The sequence below is a fragment of the Salvelinus alpinus genome, chromosome 15, assembly GCF_045679555.1.
Source record: "Salvelinus alpinus chromosome 15, SLU_Salpinus.1, whole genome shotgun sequence".
In the NCBI taxonomy this organism is placed as follows: domain Eukaryota; kingdom Metazoa; phylum Chordata; class Actinopteri; order Salmoniformes; family Salmonidae; genus Salvelinus; species Salvelinus alpinus.
In genome coordinates this window covers 45,714,905-45,736,475 of record NC_092100.1, presented here as the reverse complement: position 1 = coordinate 45,736,475, position 21,571 = coordinate 45,714,905, and the positions used below count along the sequence as shown (strand labels likewise).

Genomic DNA, 21,571 nt, shown 5'->3' with positions numbered 1-21,571 from the left:
TCAATGCGCTGTGTACACCCCACAGGCTACACTTCCTTCATTTTACCATGGTTTGTGCTCATCTGCTATTGTTGTGGGGAATACTTATCTCTAGATAGATGGGTAACCCTTTGCATGGGACAGGGAGTGACTGTGGACCTTCGCTGTTTGATGTGTGTCAGGTCATCTCATTCCTGTGATCTGCCTCATATGTGTATTATGTTTTATTCTACTTTACTCTATTCGTTATAATGTGTATGCTAGTGTCTGACCTGTGTGCTTGGTCCCTAGGTGGTGGTGGGAGACAAGGTGGTCCTGATGCCTGTGAACGCAGGACAGCCTCTCCACGCCAGCAACATTGAGCTGCTAGACAACCCCGGCTGCAAGGAGGTAAGATCCATTGAACTGTTTTATTTAGAGCTATAGTACTGAGTGACTATGTAAAACATTTACTGGATACTATGCATGGCAAAACGGTGCGGAAGGATGACAGCCATGTTGTCTGTCCCAGCATGCAATCTCCAACAATTCCTGTACTGTCGTGTTTTTGAAGACTCCAAAAAAAGCTGCTGGTCAGCAGGTTTGCCTTTGAAGCACGTAGGATGAGCGAGTGGCATTGTTTCGAGTCCAGGCGGCAATTTGAATCTCGGCATGTTTTTGTTTAGGCGTGTCTTTGTTTTCTAACCTTATCCTAACCTTAACCTTAACTACTTGCTAGTATACCTTAACTTATGCTAACCCCAACCTTTACCCTAACCACTCGCGTCTAACCCTAACCACTCGCTAAATCAACTGTGTCATAACATGCGTTTGGAAACCTGGTTATAGGTATTAAGAACATTAAGTCTAGTGGTAGCGCCGCAGACTCTAGTCCACACATAGGCGCTGGTAACGGGGTTACGAATGTCACCTCTGCCCCTACTCTGTCTCTCCCTCTACCTTCCGACTATCACTGTCCATAAAAAATACTTTCTGGTTGCAGAACTGGCAAAGTTGCAGCAGCTACACAACATAACAACGTGTAGTGTGTGGACACCTGCTTGTCAAACATCTCATTCCAAAATCATGGGCATTAATATGGAGTGGGTACCCCCTTTGCTGCTATAACAGCCTCTACTCTTCTGAGAAGGTGTTCCACTAGATGCTGGAACATTTCTGTAGGGGCTTGATTCCATTCAACCACGATCATTAGTAACGTCAGGCACTGATGTTAGGCCTGGCTCGCAGCCGACGTTCCAATTCATCACAAAGGTGTTCGATGGGGTTGAGGTCAGGGCTCTGTGCAGGCCAGTCAAGATCTTAACAAACCATTTCTGTATGGACTTTGCTTTGTGCACTGGGGCATTGTCATGCTGAAACAGGAAAGGGCCTTCATCCAAACTGTTGCCACAAAGTTGGAAGCACAGAATCGTCTAGAATGTCATTGTGTGCTGAAGCGTTAAAATTTCCCTTCACTGGAATTAAGGGGCCTAGCCCGACCCATGAAAACAGCCCCAGACCATTTTCTCATCCACCAAACTTTACAGTTGGCACTATGCATTCGGGCAGGTAGCGTTCTCCTGGCATCGGCCAAACCCAGATTCGTCCGTCAGACTGCCAGATGGTGAAGCGTGATTAATGAAACCAGAACGCGTTTCCACTGAGTTCAATGATGGCGAGTCTTACACCACTCCAGCCGACGCATGGCGTTGCTCATGGTGATCTTAAGCTTGTGTGTGGCTGCTCGGCCATGGAAACCCATTTCATGAAACTCCCAACCTTTAGTTGTGCTGACGTTGCTTCCAGAAGCAGTTTGGAACTCGGTATTGAGTGTTGCAACCGAGGACAGGAGATTTTTACGCGCTTCAGGACTCGGCGGTCCCGTTCTGTGAGCTTGGGTGGCCTACCACTTTGCGGCTGAGCCGTTGTTGCTCCAAGACATTTCCACTTCACAATAATAGCACTTAAAGTTGACCGAAGGAGCTCTAGCAGGGCAGAAATTTGATGAACTGACTTGTTGGAAAGGTGGCATCCTATGACGGTGCCACGTTGAAAGTCACTGAGCTCTTCGGTAAGGCCATTCCACTGCCAATGTTTGTCTATGGAGATTGCATGGCTGTATGCTCTATTTTATACACCTGTAGACAACGGGTGTGGCTGATATAGCGGAATCCACTAATTTGAAGGGATGTCCACATACTTTTGTATATACAGTATATTGTGTCTGAAGCTCTGCAAAGATGTGTATAGTCATGACAGTCTGTTGGTCTTCCCTGCCCCTCTCCTTGGTTGAACTGTAGGTGAACGCTGTGAACTGCAACACCAGCTGGAAGGTCACTCTGTTCATGAAGTTCAGTGACTACAGAGAGGACGTCCTCAAAGGAGTGAGTGTACTTTATCTTACCTAAATGCTTCCCATCTATGCCTACCTTTTTTATGCAGAGGGTTGTATACACAGTGTGTTGATGGGGGCTCTCTGCTTGCACACCCACATTTAGACTACAACTGTTTGATTTACAAATAGTTGTTAAAGCAGGAAACAGAGGACATACAGTGCCTTCGGAAAGTATACAGAGCCCTTGACTTGTTCCACATTTTGTTACATTACAGCCTTATTCTAAAATGTATAAAATAAATAAAAATACTCAGCAATCTACACACAATACCCCATAATGACAAAGTGAAAACAGGTTTTTAGAATGTTTGCAAATGTATTAAAAATAAAACACAGATACCTTATTTACATAAGTATTCAGACCCTTTGAGACTCGAAATTGAGCTCAGGTGCATCCTGTGTCCATTGATCATCCTTGAGATGTTTCTACAACTTGATTGGGGTCCACCTTTGGTATGTTCCATTTATTGGACATGGTTTGGAAAGGCACACACCTGTCTATATAGGGTCCCACAGTTGACTTTGTATGTCAGAGCAAAAACCAAGCCATGAGGTTGAAGGAATTGTCCGTAGAGCTCTGAGACAGTATTGTGTCGAGGCATAGATCTGGGGAAGAGTACCAAAAAATGTCTCCAGCATTGAAGGTCACCAAGAAAACTCTGTCCATCATTCTTAAATGGAAGAAGTTTGGAACCACAAACTCTTCCTAGAGCTGGCCGCCCGGCCAAACTGAGAAATTGGGGTAGAAGGGCCTTGGATAGGGAGGTGACCAAGAACCCAATGATCACTCTGACAGAGCTCTAGAGTTCCTCTGTGGAGATGGTAGAACCTTCCAGAAGGACAACCATCTCTGCAACACTCCATCAATCAGGCCTTCATGGTAGAGTGGCCAGAGGGAAGCCACTCCTCAGCAAAAGGCACAAGACAGCCCGCTTGGAGTTTGCCAAAAAGGCACCTAAAGGACTCTCATGCCATGAGAAACAAGATTCACTGGTCTGATAAAACCAAGATTGAACTCATTGGCCTGAATGCCAAGCGTCACATCTGGAGGAAACCTGGCACCATCCCTACGGTGAAGCATGGTGGTGGCAGCATCATGCTGTGGTGATGTTTTTCACCGGCAGGGACTGGGAGACTAGTCAGGATAGAAGCAAAGATGAACGGGGCAAAGTACAGAGAGATCCTTGATGAAAACCTGCTCCAGAGCACTCAGGACCTTTGACTGGGGCCAACGTTCACCTTCCAACAGGACAATGACCCTAAGCACACAGCTAAGACAATGCAGGAGTGGCTTAAGGACACGTCTCTGAATGTCCTTGAGTGGCCCAGCCAGAGTCCCGACTTGAACTCGATCTAACATATCTGGAGAGACCTGAAATTAGCTGTGCAGTGACACTCCCCATCCAACCTGACAGAGCTTGAGAGGATCTGCAGAGAAGAATGGGAGAAACTCCCCAAATACAGGTGTGCCAAGCTTGTAGCGTCATACCCAAGAAGACTAGAGGCTTTAATTGCTGCCAATGGTGCTTCAACAAAGTACTGAGTAAAGGGTCTGAATACTTATGTAAATGTGATATTGTTTTTTTTGGGGGGGGGGATTAATTAGCAAAAATGTCTAAACCTGTTTTTGCTTTGTCATTATGGGGTATTGAGTGTAGATTGATGAGAGAAACAATACATTTAATCCATTTTAGAATAAGGCTGTAACGTAACAATGTGGAAAATTCCAGTGGTCTGAATACTTTCCGAAGTATGTGCGGATGTGTTGTGATGGAAGGTGGGGGGAGTTTTTGTGTTTGGAAAAGTGTGGAGTTTAAAAGGATAATGGTTGCATATCCCGGATCCCAGGTGTGTTTGTGAGCAGGGGTTGTGAGGGCTTTTCATTTTGTGCAGATATAGGATATACATTTTAAAATAAACTATATTTATAGTTGTATTTATTTATTGGCCTATCATGATGGAATGGTCCCCAACCCTATACCCTAGACACCCACTGAGCAACCCATGCACTGAGGAGTCCTTATATATTTTATGGGCCTACTGTAAGTAGCCTGTACGCAGCCAAATGAGAAAGATGAATGTGGTCAGAGATCTACTAAAGCAGCACCGCCCCCTCAAGATTCTGAGCCTGCCTGGCAGGGTTGGTCCTACAAAGCCAAAGCTCCCTGATGAGAGAGCATAAGATACAAGGAAATTCTCATGAGAACCTTGACGACCTTGTATCTAGCCAGCGGGGATTCCAGTGGGGTGCCCCCACCCAGGTAGTGGCAATGCTGGCAACACTGCAGTAACCCATGGGGAGGGGGTCACACTTTGACAATCAGGGAGGGGGCATATTATTGTGGCCCTGGTGGCACAAAATAATCAAGGTCTGACTGCACAGAGATGCTTGGGGAAAATGGTCACAATGGGGGACCAGCATGTGTGTTTCAGGGGAAGGGGGTGTAATCTGATCTCCTTCACCTAGTACTTGGCAATGGTTCATCAAATCTCTCTGTTTTTGCTCTATTTTGCATGCCTTCTCAAACAGCTACAACTGTATATGCAGTCGTAAATCAAGTCTTTTCTTGAGTTGGTCTCCGAGATGGAGAACTGATGATCTGAGTTTATGGTTGTTTGTTGGGAAAGGGATAGTGTGTGTGTGTCCCACAACTGTTGCTAGGGAGTACAGATGTTAGGGACAATATAGGATGAATCACAGTAATTGTTTGCTAAAATAATAATTGCTTGACAAAAAATACATTTTCGTAATGGCAATCCTGGTTAGAGGTAACAATCCTTTGCATGAACTGCCTACATTATTACGAATATTATTGGTTAATTATGGAAATTAAGATGAGCAGGATGTTTTATATATACACTACTGTTCAAAAGTTTAGGGTCACTTAGAAATGTCCTAGTTTTTTAAAGAAAAGCAAAAAAAATTGTCCATTAAAATAACATCAAATTGATCAGAAATACAGTGTAGACATTTTTAATGATGTAAATGACTATTGTGGCTGGAAACGGCATATTTTTAATGGAATATCTACATTTATCAGCAACCATCACTCCTGTGTTCCAATGGCACGTTGTGTTAGCTAATACAAGTTTATAATTTTAAAAGTCTAATTGATCATTAGAAAATCCTTTTGAAATGATGTTAGCACAGCTGAAAACTGTAGTGCTGATTTAAAGAAGCAATAAAACGGACCTTCTTTAGGCTTTAAACTGCTTTTGTTTAAAAAACAAGGACATTTCTAGTTGACCGAAAAACGTTTGAACGGTAGTGTGTGTGTACAGTTGAAGTCAGAAGTTTACATACACTTAGGTTGGAGTCATTAAAACTCGTTATTCAACCACTCCACAAATGTCTTGTTAACAAACTATAGTCGGTTAGGACATCTACTTTGTGCATGACACAAGTCATTTTTCCAACAATTGTTTACAGACAGATTATTTCACTTACAACTCACTGTATCACAATTCCAGTGGGTCAGAAGTTTACATACACTAAGTTGATTGTGCCTTTAAACAGCTTGGAAAATTGCAGAAAATGATGTCATGGCTTTAGAAGCTTCTGATAGGCTAATTGACATCATTTGAGTCAATTGGAGGTGTACTTGTGGATGTATTTCATGGGAAAATCAAAAGAAATTAGCCAAGACCTCAGAAAAATAATTCTGGACCTCCACAAGTCTGGTTCATCCTTGGGAGCAATTTCCAAACGCCTGAAGGTACCACATACCTCATACCGCTCAGGAAGGTGACGTGTTCTGTCTCCTAGAGATTAACGTACTTTGGTGCTCAAAAGTGCAATTCAATCCCAGAACAACAGCAAAGGACCTTGTGAAGATGCTGGAGGAAACGGGTACAATAGTATCTATTTCCACAGTAAAACAAGTCCAATATCGACATAACCTGATAGGCCGCTCAGCAAGGAAGAAGCCACTGCTCCAAAACCGCCATAAAAAAGCCAGACTACGGTTTGCAACTGCACATGGGGACAAAGATGGTACTTTTTTGGAGAAATGTCCTCTGGTCTGATGACACAAAAATAGAATTGTTTGGCCATAATGACCATTGTCATGTTTGGAAGAAAAAGGGGGAGGCTTGCAAGCCGAAGAACACCGTCTCAACCGTGAAGCATGGGGGTGGCAGCATCATGTTGTGGGGGTGTTTTGCTGCAGGAGGAGCTGGTGCACTTCACAAAATAGATGGCATCATGAGGAAGGAAATGTATGTGAATATATTGAAGCAATATCTCAAGACATCAGTCAGGAAGTTAAAGCTTGGTCGCAAATGGGTCTTCCAACTGGACAATGACCCCAAGCATTCTTCCAAAGTTGTGGCAAAATGTCTGAAAAAGCGTGTGCGAGCAAGGAGGCCTACAAACCTGACTCATTTACACCAGCTCTGTCAGGAGGAATGGGCCAAAATTCACCCAACTTATTGTGGGAAACTTGTGGAAGGCTACCCAACACGTTTGACCCAAGTCAAACAATTTTAAAGGCAATGCTACTGTAACGGATGTGAAATGGCTAGCTAGTTAGCGGTAGTGCGCGCTAATAGCGTTTCAATCGGTTACGTCACTCGCTTTGAGACCTTGAAGTAGCGGCTTTTGTGGAGCGATAGGTAACGATGCTTCATGGGTGACTGTTGTTGATGTGTGCAGAGGGTCCCTGGTTCGCGCCCGGGTATGGGCGAGGGGACGGACGTAAAGTTAAACTGTTACACACAATTAGTATTTGGTAGTGTATGTAAACTTCTGAACCACTGGGAGTGTGATGAAAGAAATTAAAGCTGAAATAAATAATTCTCTCTACTATTATTCTGACATTTCAGATTCTTAAAATAAAGTGGTGATCCTAACTGACCTAAGACGGAATTTTTACTAGGATTACATTTCAGGAATTGTGAAAAACTGAGTTTAAATGTATGTAAACTTCTGACTTCAACTGTATGTATGTATATAATTTATTTATTTACATATTTCGGGGATTGGAAATGATGCAGAAATTACCTTGATGGAAGGTTCACTCTATCTGCAATATTAAATCTTATCTGCCCCCTAAAGAAAGAGAAGAAATGTTGTTATAGCATCATTTATTAAAAAAGAAATTCTCAGTTTATAAGAACTCAAATAAAGTGTTCATTTAATCAAAGTGTTTCTTTTCAGTTTCTTAACCATGTTTCAGTTTCTAAACCATGTTGTCGTCTCTCTATTGGTCAGGGTGATGTGGTGCGTCTGTTTCACGCCGAACAGGAGAAGTTCCTGACATGTGACGAGTACAGGAATCAGCAGCACATCTTCCTCAGGACCACCCTGCGACAGTCTGCCACCTCCGCCACCAGCTCCAAAGCACTCTGGGAAATAGAGGTACCTACTGCACTGTGTGTTCGCATCACAATGATTTTGTTCCATTTCTCCAAAGTGCCCTCCTCCCCACACGTGTGGGTTAGAGGGAGTTTCCACCATATTTCTTACACAATTTCTTTTGTTTTTAAATCAACAAAGACAATTGAACAAGTGCATACTTAGGACATGGAATTGAGACTGAGCAAGAAGTACTTTGTCTGCTCTGAATTTAGCTCTTGATATGGTTTGATGAGTAGAAACACCTATTTTGAATGGGGAGTTCCACAGAGGTAGATTTGAAATGATTATCTACCTTGTGAACAAATACATTAAGTCCTACATCATAGTGTTATGAATTGGCTGACTAGTGATGACCGTAAGGGCCATTGTCAGTGGCTTTGTGGGATCTTTCTGGTATGATTTGTGTGTTTAAAAATAAATGTGTTTCTCCATTGTAGGTTGTGCACTACGACCCCTGCAGAGGGGGTGCCGGCCAGTGGAACAGCCTGTTTCGCTTCAAACACCTGGCCACTGGAAGCTACCTGGCTGCAGAGGTAGGCTGTTCATTTCTCTTTGCTCACTCGCACACATGCACGCACAGGCGTAGGCGGTATCCAGGTTGTCACCTTCATGCCAACCTTGTGCCATCCTGAACACCAGGGTCGTTTTTATTTTTTTTCAAACCTCACTGAGCCTCTGTAATCCGAAGGTTAGCAGTACTAACAAGTACATCTCAAATCCCATAGAGAACGCATTGTGAAATTGTTTATACAATCTGACCTGAACTATTTGCAGAACAGACATCCCAGCTCATAAAGTTATACAATTAACTCAAAAATGCTACTCACAGTACGCTCAATACAAATATTAGACAGTAAGGCTAGATCCAGGAGGGGATTCTCTGCTGTTACCAAGCGAAGTTTGATTTTGGAAGAAGCTAACCACTTGGCTACATGGCTAACTAACTACTAAATTATCTAGCCAAATGTGCAACTGCAGAGCATTCAGCACATTTTAGACAGTTAACTTAATTGTTATAAGTCATCTAGCTGGCAAACATATAGTTGTGAATTCCGTACTGTAACTAGATCACCTGACGCGTGCTGCACAACAGTGAGTGCCTCACAAGGATCCGGTCTCTCGTCGTTGTATGCTTGTAAACAAACATCACTTGACTGCAGACTGACTACCTGTATGCTTCAGAATGCAAAATTATGTGACAGGTGAAATTAACAAGGCAATATTTTTTTATCTCATAATGTATTGCACAAGTTGACTGTAGGTATTTCATTTAAAAGTAGCTACAAATATAAATAAAATAAAAAATGTAACTTGAAAGAAATAGTTTTGACGGTTTTGACAAGCCATCCCGTGGCTATTTCCAAATTCTCCGGTATAAGGTATACTGCCCAAGCCTACACACACACACACACACACACACACACACACACACACACACACACACACACACACACACACACACACACACACACACACACACACACACACACACACACACACACAATTGACAGTCAGACGGTTAGCGTTTTTGTTTACATGTCTTGCAGTATTAGTTCAGCTGTGTTGTCTATTCAGTGTGTTTTGACTTTGCTGTTCGGTCAGTGGTTGAATTTGAATACCGATCATTTAAAGACTAACCATGAATGACTCATCGGTATTACAGGGTGTTGTTCACGTACATTGCTTTCCTTATCACATGTACATTGCTTTCCTTATCACATCACAAGATATTTGACTAAATACGTGGAATTATTCAAATGACCGACACTACCCAACCCTTATTAGATCATTTTTTCTGACTTGACTGATTGCCAGTGTATGGGTGTTAACAACTCGGGTTAACATCCTGTCCCTACTGGTTTATAATGCCCCTCACATGGAACTGAGAGATGCCGACACACCACAATGCAACTCTCTGTCTAGACTGCTGTCTATGTACTGTCTCTTATGTCAGTTCTCTCCTTGGTCAGGCTGTGAGGGTGCTGATCTTATTCGTTATGATCTGAAAGTAAACACTGATCCTATATCAGCACTTCTACTCTCCTATATCAGACTCTTTCTGAATACTGTGTGTACTTTGTGTGCTCTACTGATGTACTCATGTGTGGCATGAAAAATGTAGTCAGAGGAGTTGTGATTTGGCTAGGCCTCTAGTTACCGACTGTCGAGTCTCATTATACATCTGGGATAAGGCTAGTAGTGAGAGGTGAGCAGATGTTGAGGTTCCAGATGTGCTGTTGATGGTGGTGTTCCCATTGTTATGGTCCTCTCTCTGCAATGTATTGTGTTGTGTTGTACAGCACTGCAAGAAGAATTTCCACAAGGGGATAATGAAGTTGATCAAATCGGTCCACTTAGTCACAATCAACAATATGTTCTTGTAGAATAGTTTGTCAGACAATGGTGTGCAGTGTGTGGGTCTGAAATCCTTTTCTTCCTATAGATGAATCCTGATTTCCGGGATGAGAGTGTGGATTCTAAAGCAGAGGTGAGTCAGGTCAGTGATGCACTATTCATGTTTTCATAGTTCTGTCTGATGGACCTTAGTCTGGACCTCAGGTCCACTGATTTTAACAAAATGGTATATGGTGCAATCGGAAAGTATTCAGAGCCCTTGACTTTTTTCACATTTTGTTACGTTACAGCCTTGCTCTAAAATTGATTAAATTATTTTTTTCTCATCCATCTACACACAGTACCCCATAATGACAAACTAAAAACAGGTTTTAGGAAATGTTGCAATTGTATTAAATATTTACGTAAGTATTCAGACCCTTTGATATCATACTTGAAATTGATCTCAGGTGCATCCTGTTTCAATTGACCATCCTTGAGATGTTTCTACAACTTGATTGGAGTCCACCTGTGGTAAATTCAATTGATTGGACATGATTTGGAAAGACACCCTCCTGTCTATATAAAGTCCCACAGTTGACAGCGCATGTCAGAGCAAAAACCAAGCTATGAAGTCAAAGGAATTGTCTGTAGAGCTCCGAGACAGGATTGTGTTGAGGCACAGATCTGGGGAAGAGTACCAAAAAATGTCCGCAGCATTGAAGGTCCCCAAGAACACAGTGCCTGAATGGTGGAGTGCTACAGAGATGGTTGTCCATCATTCTTTAAATGGAAGAAGTTTGGAACCACCAAGACTCTTCCTATAGATGGCCGCCCGGACAAAATTAGCAATTGGGGGAGAAGGTCCTTTGTCAAGGAGATGACCAAGAACCCGATGGTCACTGACAGAGCTCCAGAAGGACAACCATCTCTGCAGCACTCCACCATTCAGGCCTTTATGCTAGAGTGCCCAGACAGAAGCCACTCCTCAGTAAAAGGCACATGACAGCCCGCTTGGAGTTTACCAAAAGGCACCTAAAGGACTCTCAGACAATGAGAAACAAGATTCTCTGGTCTGATGAAACCAAGATTGAACTCTTTGGCCTGAATGCCAAGCGTCACGTCTGGAGGAAACCAGGCACTGCTCATCACCTGGCCAGTACCATCCCTACGGTGAAGCATGGTGGTCGCAGCATCATGCTGTGGGGATGTTTTTCCAGTGGCAGGGACTGGGAGACTAGTCAGGATCGAGGGAAAGATGAACGGAGCGAAGTACAGAAAGATCCTTGATGAAAACGTGCTCTGGACCTCAGACTGGGGAGAAGGTTCACCTTCCAACAGGACAACAACCCAAAGCACACAGCCTAGACAATGCAGGAGTGGCTTCGGAACAAGTCTCTGAGTGACCCTGCCAGAGCCTGGTCTTGAACCTGATCAAACATCCCTGTAGAGACCTGAGAATAGCTGTGCAGCAACACTCCCTGTCCAACCTGACAGAGCTTGAGAGGATCTACAGAGAAGAATGGGAGAAACTCCCCAAATACAGGTGTGCCAAGCTTGTAGCGTCACCCAAGGAGACTAGAGGCTATAATTGCTGCCAATGGTGCTTCAACAAAGTACTGAGTAAAGGGTCAGAATACCTGTTTTTGCTTTGTGATTATGGGCTATAGTGTGCAGATGGATATTTTTTAAAAACGTTTTTTATCCAATTTTTAGAATGTAATGTAATAAAATACAAAAAGTGAAGGGTCTGAATACCTTCCGAATGCGCTGTATCAGAGTATTCTGCTATGTGTGATGTTTACTTAATGATAAATGAAGGTCATTCAATAGATTTGTTTGAGCAGTTGAACAACACATGACAATGGTCTCTCCTAGAAAATTGAATGCAAGCTGTGGTAAGATAATACAAACAGTACTGCAGAAAGGGTAGATCAAAAGCTTAGGGACCTGTGAATCCTCTACAAACAGTGTGTTACTGCTAAGAGAGCGACTTTGCGTGTGCGTTTCTCTCCAGTGGAAGAGGGATTTTGCCTGTCAAACACTGGGCCACCTTGTTCTCTCACACCACCTCCAAGTCCTATTACACAATCCTCTCTCACACTCACCAGCAAGAACAGATGCTTCTGCTTGCATCCAAACTCTCTCTCTCTCTCTAGACCTTTTCTCACTCACTCGGTCACTCACTTTCACATGGGCGCACACACACAATGTACCACATTTATTTCCAGACAGCTTTTTTCTGCACTTTTTGTCTGCACCTTCTGCATTGGTATTCTGCCTCCGCAAGCAGCAGCACACACACACACACACACACCGTGTCGGCTCAGACACTCAGGGGCTCCTTACATAACGTCTGGGTGTGGGGGTGCCCGGTGAGGGAGGGGAGACAGACGTGCTGTCTGCTCTGCTCTTTTGTTATATGCTGCTGGATGGAGTGAGTCACCAGAGGGAAGGAGAGGTGCGGAGGCACGGGGGGCGGTTCAGAGGAGCTACTTTCCATTGACATGCGGACCGCGCTGCAGCAGTTAACTCTCCCAGGGCTGTCCTATTATCTGTCTGCATCATGCACACAGTGCAGTCCAAACCTCATGCACTGTCTCATTGTTATTACGTAAGCTGCCATTGTTTTGTTTTTTTCCACAGCGCTGTAGATCTGTGGCACAGGCTTGTTGATATTAGCATTGAGAATGCTAGTTGTAAGAACTTAGGTATCCACCTCCTTGTGTGTGTCTGTGCTATCTGTCTGTCTGCAGACGGAGATGGATACAGTGTACTCCCAGAGGAAGCGTCAGGTTGCAGAGAAGATAGCCTACACCCTGGTGTCTGTGCCCCATGGCAACGACATCGCCTCTCTGTTTGAGCTGGACGCCACCACGCTGCAGAGGGCTGACTGTCTGGTGCCCAGGTCAGACTGACCCCTGAAACATACTTAAGATATCCAAAACTCTTGGAACACTTTTAAAGGACTCTTGGAAGAGATTTCAATTACAGCCTAATAAACTTTAAACACTATTTTGCTTTCCCAACAGGAACTCGTACGTACGGCTGAGGCACCTGTGTACCAACACCTGGGTGACTAGCACCAACTTTCCCATCGACACTGAGGAGGAGCGCCCCGTCATGCTCAAGGTCCCACATTACCCCCCTGCTGTTTCAGTTCCACGATTGTTGCTTTTTTGTGCATCAAAGCTCACTTATCACAATGTAGTCACAACCCCCCCCAACCTTTCCCCATTTTAAGTTATTATTAGAAATAGTGTTTGTTGTGGAGTTTGGAAGGATTGTGGTTGAGTCTATAGGCTGATAATGAATGCCCTCTACCCACAGATTGGCACGTGTCGTACGAAGGAGGACAAGGAGGCATTTGCCATTGTCTCTGTGCCCCTGTCTGAGGTCCGAGACCTGGACTTTGCTAACGATGCCAACAAGGTCCTGGAGTCGACCGTGAGGCAGCTGCAGTGTGGCAACATTGCTCAGAACGATAGGAGGTACAGAACAGTCTAGCCCTATATAGGACGCTGCTCACAACAGTAGGAGGTACAGAACAGTCTAGCCCTATATAGGACGCTGCTCACAACAGTAGGAGGTACAGAACAGTCTAGCCCTATATAGGACGCTGCTCACAACAATAGGAGGTACAGAACAGTCTAGCCCTATATAGGACACTGTGCTTCCATGCATGGGTGTCATAGAAGGCTACAATGCGGAGGATGGTAAATAACTGGCTACATTTTTTTAGAGGCTACTTGTTTCCGAAAATCCTCTCACTGAAGGCATATCTATAATCCGTATCTCCTTGTCCGTCCATCCGGATTGTATAATGTGTGAATATCTGTAAAGAAACCATCTGAGCCTAACTTTTCTCCAAACCGGCACCTATAACTCAGTGGTAGACAGCTTGAAATACGCTCTTTCGCGAAGCCTGCCACTGTCTTCCCCAGCCGAGTTTTACTGCAGGTGCTGGTTCGGAGAAAAGTTAGGCTCCACATTGTAGCTTTCTAGGACACCCATGATTGAATGTGCGGCATCCTATATAGGGCTAAGTACAGTGAAAATGTTTCTAGCCGTCAAATCCTCGCTTCTTCTTTTATTGTTTCCGCCAATCGCCTTACAAAGCTCATTGGAGGTCAGAGGGGAGGGACTTTGGATCGTCTCCTTCCTTTCTTTCAGACGGAGCAGAATCCGAGAGTGAAAGAATCTGAGAGTGAAGAAAATGCGGAAGGAGAAAGCAAGGATTTGACTGCTAGTAATGTGTCTGTGTTCGGTGAACTACTGTCACAGTAGTACTACTGTCACATCCACCAATGTTCTTCTCCTACCATAAAACATACTTTCAGACTGCTGAAGCAAGTGTACCAATGCTCTTTTGCGGGCCCATGTTTCCCAGGTTTGTGACCAAGCTGTTGGAGGACCTGATCTTCTTTGTGTGCGAGGTCCCCAACAACGGACAGGACGTACTGTCTGTGGTCCTCTCCAACCCGAACAGAGAGCGGCAGAAACTAATGAGGGAACAGAACATTCTAGCCCAGGTCAGCTCAGTTATTCTCACTCACTCACTCACTCACTCACTCACTCACTCACTCACTCACTCACTCACTCACTCACTCACTCACTCACTCACTCACTCACTCACTCACTCACTCACTCACTCACTCACTCAATCACTCACTCACTCACAGAATATCACCTTAACATGTATCCTCTAGCTTTGGTCTTGCTTCTGCTTTGGCCAGTTCCTCTGTCATTGTCTTAACAAATATGTTGGGTAATTATGACAGCGATGCATGCAGACCTTTATCACTTTTTCTTCATTGACCGTTTCAGATTTACATCTTCAGCAGCTGTTAAATTGAACAACAACTGTGCAGATTTCTTTTGACGTCACAGACATATAGGCTAGCGCAGAAGCAGACTGGCACGCATAGCTAGAGGAAGGTGAATTTCACTGTCTCTTCCCTCGTGGTCATTACACTGTGACTTATGGGGATTAGAGTGCAGGGAGTAGGCGGTCCATCTGATAGCAGTAATTCAAGGGAGCAATAACTCCAGTCCATTATGCCAAAGGCCACGCTAATAGCATTGTTAGCGCTAATGATGCTGGCAGTGGTCATTATCAGGATTAGGGAGGATGCGGACAACATCATCAACATCTCCTTTTGAAGTGCGTTTGCTTTGGCATCAGCAAGTTATCATATCATAATCTTGTAACCTCTGAAATGTCTGTCTGTCTCCAGATTTTTGGTATTCTGAAGGCCCCGTTCACAGACCAGGGGGAGGGTCCCATGCTGAAGCTGGAGGACTTGGGGGACCAGCGCTACGCTCCCTTTAAGTACATGCTGCGGCTGTGCTACCGGGTGCTGCGCCACTCCCAACAGGACTACCGCAAGAACCAGGCTAGTAGTCCTCCCTACTGTAGTTGTCCTCAAAACCTACCTTACTTGGTCAATAAGTTCAGTGACTATAGTACCATAGGGATTTGTTTTAGCATATCTCACATCTCATCATTAGTTAATTCAGTCACGTGAATTTGAGAGAAGAAAATCCATTGTTGTGTTTTGGTTAATGTAGAACTAGAATACCATATCTGTCATTTAGAGGATACCCATGAGAGTGAAGTCAAATTGTTGTGGTCTGAGGGGCTTTCCCATTCTAGCAGTTCCATTGCTATGCTCTTCACTCTGCTATCCCTGTAGAACGTATGTTTTCCTGTGATGGTATCGATTGGGATTAACTGGTCTCCTTCTGCCCTCCAGGAGTACATAGCCAAGAAGTTCTCCATCATGCAGTCTCAGATCGGTTATGAGATCCTGGCGGAGGACACCATCACTGCCCTGCTCCACAACAACCGCAAGCTGCTGGAGAAACACATCACAGCCAAGGAGATCGAGACCTTCGTCAATCTGCTGCGTCGCAACCGAGAGCCCAGGTCAGGGCAGAGGAGGGATGTACGATACATAACACACATTATAACATGCATATGACACAAACACACATTTGATCCACAATGATCCCAATGTCTGGGTTAGATATACAAGCTGGGGCTATAATGCACAATGTGCAAAAAAAGAAATGTCTAATACTGTATGTTTGTGTTGCCTGTGGTTGTGAGATTTTTTAAAGCCACTGTACTGGGTTCATAGTCTTTCAGCAGATTAAGTCCATTGAGTTTGGTTGTCCTCTGTCTTCCTATCAGGTTTCTGGACTACCTGTCAGACCTGTGCGTGTCCAATAAGACGGCCATCCCAGTGACACAGGAGCTCATCTGTAAATTCATTCTGAACCCCGCCAACGCTGAAATCCTCATCCAGACCAAGTGAGTCACGCACACATCCTGTGCTCTCTACCTAACACTGTAGTGCAGGTAAAGTCTGTTCAGAATCAGCTTCTCAGATTGGGGACTGTTACCTGTCTTTTTACCGTGCAATGGGGCAGTGCTGATGTTGGGCATGACTCTGTATACACTAATTCACATTCCATCATGCTGGTACATCTATATAAAAATACAGCTTGGATGAATATCAGTTAGCTGGTGTATGCAGAATTGTACACAGTTGAAATATACTACAGTATAGTAGTAGGCACTATGTATCCGAATGCTCTTCTCCTTTGGCCATCTTCCACCCCTCTCCCCCCTTGCCCCCCCAGGCTCATCCCCAGCATGGAGACTACCTTGCAGTCATCCATGCTGCAGGAGGACACCGAGGAGGACGAGGAGGTGTGGCTCTACTGGATTGACAGCCACAAGGAGCCACACGGCAAGTCCATCCGCCACCTGGCCCAGGATGCCAAGGGCAACCACAAGCTGGACAACGACGTCATCACCTACTACAGGTACTAGACAGCTACTGCAGCAGGGCGTTCTGGGAATCTTTATTAGACACTGAGTGCCGAAACATTGCTTCTCCAATTTATTTATGTTTCAAGTATTCATGGTCCTTTAATCTACACCTTGTCAACCATTTGGGTGTGTGTTTTCAGCTCCTACTTTGTGAATAAATAATGAATCCCACTTTTTTCTTTCCATTGATTGACACACGTTTACTGTCAGGGCTCACCAACTGGCGGGCCGTATTTGGCCCGGGTTTAATTTATTTGGCCTCCCACGTTCTCTGAGCAAATAAAAATGTTTTAATTGTTGGACCAGCAAATCAGCTCCAAGTGATTTATAATTTTGGAAATCTGTTTCAAAGTATTAGCCACGCATAGTAGAGTGCTGTGATTGTAAACAAATGTAAGGAAGGCTTGAAAGGATTGTTTTAGTCAAATATTATATCTGTTTTGGCTTTTTGTGGACAATTTGCAGTCTACAAATTATTTGTGATTTATGTTCCGACCACTTGACAATCCGCTCGAGAAAAAATAGTTCCGCTGCTGAATCTAGTTGATGATCCCTATACTACAGCATGGTATATTTCTATGGGGCTTTATGAGTGTGCAGGCGCTATTTCTTCTACATTTCTATGACACCTCTTCTCCATGTATTCCCTCTCCATCTTCTCCATCCACCTTCCAGATACCAGCTCAACCTGTTTGCCAAGATGTGTCTGGACCGCCAGTACCTGGCCATCAACCAGGTGTCCAGCCAGCTGCCCGTGGACCTGATCCTGCGATGCATGTTTGACGACTGCCTGCCCTACAACCTGCGCGCCTCCTTTTGCCGCCTCATGCTGCACATGCACGTGGACCGCGAGCCCCAGGAGGCAGTGGTGGCCGTGCGCTACGCCCGTCTCTGGACCGAGATCCCCTCCAAGATCACCATCCACGAGTGAGTGTGTGGGGGATGTGGCGTGGCTGGTGGGGGGTGCTTTGATGTGTGGCTTTGGGATCTGTGGATTTGGTAATAACGGATCTGTAACTGGCACACCACCTGAAAGAAAATTACCTCTGGGTAGAGAATCATCGCAGGTGGATTGCATCTTCGGTTTGCTACATTTCTTTAATGCGTCTAGGTAGCGACAGCACTTTCTTTTCTCTACAGAATCATGGCAGTCAGATGTTCTAGGCTGAAGGTCTCTTTCACAGTTTTAAACAACTTAATTTCTCTGTTTGTTCGTTTCTCATGTAGACTGTGGAGTTTCTACGCTATACCGTAACTATACTCTATAACTGTCGCCCAAGGTATGAGTACGAGTTCACTGACACCTCCAGAGAGGAGATGAAGAGGAAGTTTGCCCCCACCATGGAGTTTGTAGAGGAATACCTCAAAGACGTGGTCAGCCAACCCTTTCCCTTTGGAGACGAAGAGAAGAATGAACTGACTCTGGAGGTAAAAGAAAGTACACAATTATTTGTGTGGATGGCCAGCAGGGTGCGTGTGATTGACACATCCAAACTATGGATGTAGACATGTTCACTTTCTTTTTGTTGTATTTTTGCAAAGACACAATAATACAACTCTTAGAACAGTCGTTCTCCCACCCCACCCAGTGGTGACCAAAGATGGTAATAGACATGATTACTTTCTGATGTTCAAGTTGTGTCTAACTCTGGCCTCTGTGGGGGGAAATCCACGTACCTCTCCTCTCCTGTCTTGTAGGTGGTGCACCTGGCCCGTAACCTGGTTTATTTTGGCTTCTACAGCTTCAGTGAGCTGCTGCGTCTCACACGCACCCTGCTGGCCATCCTGGACTTTGTCCAGCACCCGCTTACCGACATGGCCGAGCTCAGCAAGAGCCCCGAGGCAGGTCAGTCACACAGAGAATTAATTAATGAAATAACGGATTAAAACATTTCATTAAATCACAAAACGATTTATTTATTTATTATGCATGCACATTTCATATTGAATAATGCAATATAGATAGGTAGATGAAATGGTACATGAGTAGATATGTTATGAGTATACAAAACAAAAATATATATGCAACATGCAACAATTTCAAAGATTTTACTGAGTTACACTTCATAGAAGGACATCAGTCAATTTAAATAAATTCATTACGCCCTAATGTATGGATTTCACATGACTGGGCAGGGTTGCAGCCATGGGTGGGCCTTGGAGGGGATACGCCCACTCACTTGGCAACCAGTCCCAGGCAATCAGAATGAGTTTTCCCACACAAAAGGGCTTTATCACAGAAATAAGTACTTCTCAGGCGAAAGAAGCTTTTTGTGACTTTGGAAAATGTCATTTTTTTTTTTCAGCTCACGAAACAGGGGACCAACATTGTTGCGTTAATATTTTTGTTCACTGTAGATGACAGTGTCCAGATCACAATCAGAAACAACTTTAAGAGATGTGTTCTGATCCCCATCTCTTTGTTAAACCTACTGTTGTCTAAAGAGCTTGTATGTCCTGGATCGTGTTCATTAGGACACACAACAGAGAATGTTGCCATGTAGTCCCTCTCTTTTTCAGTCTGTTTCCTTATGTTTGGTGCCCAATGAACACCTCCATGGTCTCTCTGTCTTCCAGGGAACAACGTGTTTCGTACCATCCACGGTGTGGGAGAGATGATGACTCAGATGGTGCTGAGTCGAGGGCACGTCCAGCCTCACCACCTCCCGAACACGCCCCCGTCCCTTCAGGACAGAAAACAACCACTCTGTCTGACAGACAACGAGGATGTCATGGTCATGGACACCAAGCTCAAAATCATTGAGATTTTACAGGTGAGTGGAGCTCCACCATGTGGTCTGGAGGGCCAGTTACCTGTAACTGTTGTGGCTTGAGGCTGGCTGTGGTCAAATTCTCTATACCAGTCTCCAATGCGTTTTAAATTCTTGAGGGGAAATTATTGATTGTATACTTTTGGTACAATATTGTACTATAAATTGTGCCTTCCTTTATTATACACATGCTAAAATGTTTTCTATTCTACCGGACCATTTACTTTGTACTTGTATTATTCCTTATTGTTGTTGCATTGTTGAGAAGGAACCTGCAAGTAAGCATTTGGTTGGACGGTGTGTACCAGGGGTTGGCAACAGGCGAACCAAAACCGTCCCACAAGGGATTTTTTATTTTAAGTTTTTAGTAAAACAATCTTCAGGAATTCAGCTGAAAATGAGTTTAATTTAAGAAGTTTGTTCCCAAGTATTCCCACGAATAAAAAAAGAGACGTGATTGTGACTCAATACAATCAAAGTATGAAATTATTATTTTCAAATACAATTTGTTATTGGGCTTAGTTGTGGTCAATTTGCAGTGTACAAATGATTATAATTTTATTCCTGCCCCCGACCATCCGCTTCGACAAAAATCGTCCCGTGGCTGAATCTAGTTGCCTATCTACCCCTGATGTATATCATGTGTGAAAACGCAATAACAAACAGTTGGTTAACACTGTTTAATGTCTCTGATTTCACTATTTTAGCTTTGTGTACATTTAGGCATTTAACATTGTGATCCTTTTATCTGCTTCCATCTTGTTCTCCCATCAGTTTATTCTGAGTGTGCGACTGGACTATAGGATCACCTACCTGCTGTCCATCTATAAGAAAGAGTTTGGGGACAGTAATCTACCAGACAGCTCTATATCATTGTCTGAATTTCCCTCCATGTCAGGTAAAGGTCTACCATTACATAGGGACATCTTGGCCTGGTCCCAGATCTATTTGTACTGTCTTGCCAACTCCTATACTTGAATTAGGACCAGGCTGGGGGAATCTTGAGTGTTTCAGTTAATATCTGAGGGGAATCCTGCTGGTTTGTTGATTGCTGTTGTAATCAATTGTTTGCGCTGTGCTGTCACAGCCACTAATTACTTTCTGTAATTGTGCTTTCTATAATTGGATTCAGTGATTCACAATATTTTGCACAGTTTCAGATCCAGACATTGATGAAATTGCAGCCAAAGCAGAGACAATGTTTGCTGGAAGGTAAATCAATTGTGTGTGCCTGTATCTGTCTGTGTTGGTCTACATACATGTGTTATGTTTGTGTGTGTGTGAGAAAAAGGGTGCACTATGGTTTTAGTTCAGAGAAAAGTGGTGTGTGTGTGTGCCTATATGTCTGTGTGTCCCCGTGTCTGTCTAAAACCCTGTGTGTGTCTCCAGTTCAGAACATTGTGCTGTGTCTGTAACAAGAACTCCAAGGTAGCCTGCTTAAATGACTATTGCCTTGTTGCACTCGCATCTGTAATTATGAAGTGCTTTGGAAGGCTTCTCATAACACACATCAGTAACATCATCTCAGGCGCCCTGGACTCACTCCAATTCGCATACCGTCCACAGATGACGCAATCGAAATTGCACTTCACACTGCCCTCTCCCACCTGAACAGGAGGGGAAATAACTAGTGAGAATGTTGTTCATAGACTACAGGTCAGTGTTCAACACCATAGTCCCCTCCAAGCTCATCACCAAGCTGGAGACCCTGGGACTGAACCCCTCCCTCTGCAACTGGATCCTGGACTTCCTGACAGGACGGCCCCACGGTGGTGAGGGTAGGCAACAGCACCTCTGTCACGCTGACCCTCAACACGGGGGCCACTACAGGAGAAAGAGGGGAGAGCACACCACCATCCACATCAACGGGGCTGGTGGAGAGCTTCAAATTCCATGGCGTCCACATCACTAAG

At 44.2% G+C, this 21,571-nt stretch overlaps 1 protein-coding gene across 4 annotated transcripts in view; it reads left to right on the top strand.

Annotated features, from left to right (window-relative positions):
- The window catches only part of LOC139540160 (inositol 1,4,5-trisphosphate-gated calcium channel ITPR2-like), a 163,696-nt gene that overhangs the window by 20,014 nt on the left and 122,111 nt on the right, over positions 1 to 21,571 (top strand). For 2 of the 4 annotated variants that reach the window (XM_071343752.1, XM_071343750.1), the window contains exons 6-24: positions 271 to 369; positions 2,259 to 2,342; positions 7,566 to 7,712; positions 8,150 to 8,245; positions 10,156 to 10,209; positions 12,803 to 12,954; positions 13,079 to 13,178; positions 13,377 to 13,537; positions 14,437 to 14,578; positions 15,284 to 15,442; positions 15,803 to 15,975; positions 16,243 to 16,362; positions 16,695 to 16,880; positions 17,563 to 17,814; positions 18,168 to 18,315; positions 18,586 to 18,733; positions 19,465 to 19,661; positions 20,433 to 20,556; positions 20,813 to 20,870. In XM_071343752.1, the coding sequence (XP_071199853.1) occupies positions 271 to 369; positions 2,259 to 2,342; positions 7,566 to 7,712; positions 8,150 to 8,245; positions 10,156 to 10,209; positions 12,803 to 12,954; positions 13,079 to 13,178; positions 13,377 to 13,537; positions 14,437 to 14,578; positions 15,284 to 15,442; positions 15,803 to 15,975; positions 16,243 to 16,362; positions 16,695 to 16,880; positions 17,563 to 17,814; positions 18,168 to 18,315; positions 18,586 to 18,733; positions 19,465 to 19,661; positions 20,433 to 20,556; positions 20,813 to 20,870 (2,600 nt within the window). Of the gene's footprint in view, positions 1 to 270; positions 370 to 2,258; positions 2,343 to 7,565; positions 7,713 to 8,149; positions 8,246 to 10,155; positions 10,210 to 12,481; positions 12,661 to 12,802; positions 12,955 to 13,078; positions 13,179 to 13,376; positions 13,538 to 14,436; positions 14,579 to 15,283; positions 15,443 to 15,802; positions 15,976 to 16,242; positions 16,363 to 16,694; positions 16,881 to 17,562; positions 17,815 to 18,167; positions 18,316 to 18,585; positions 18,734 to 19,464; positions 19,662 to 20,432; positions 20,557 to 20,812; positions 20,871 to 21,571 lie in introns of those variants that run through there. The other 2 variants (XM_071343751.1, XM_071343753.1) reach the window with 2 other exon arrangements.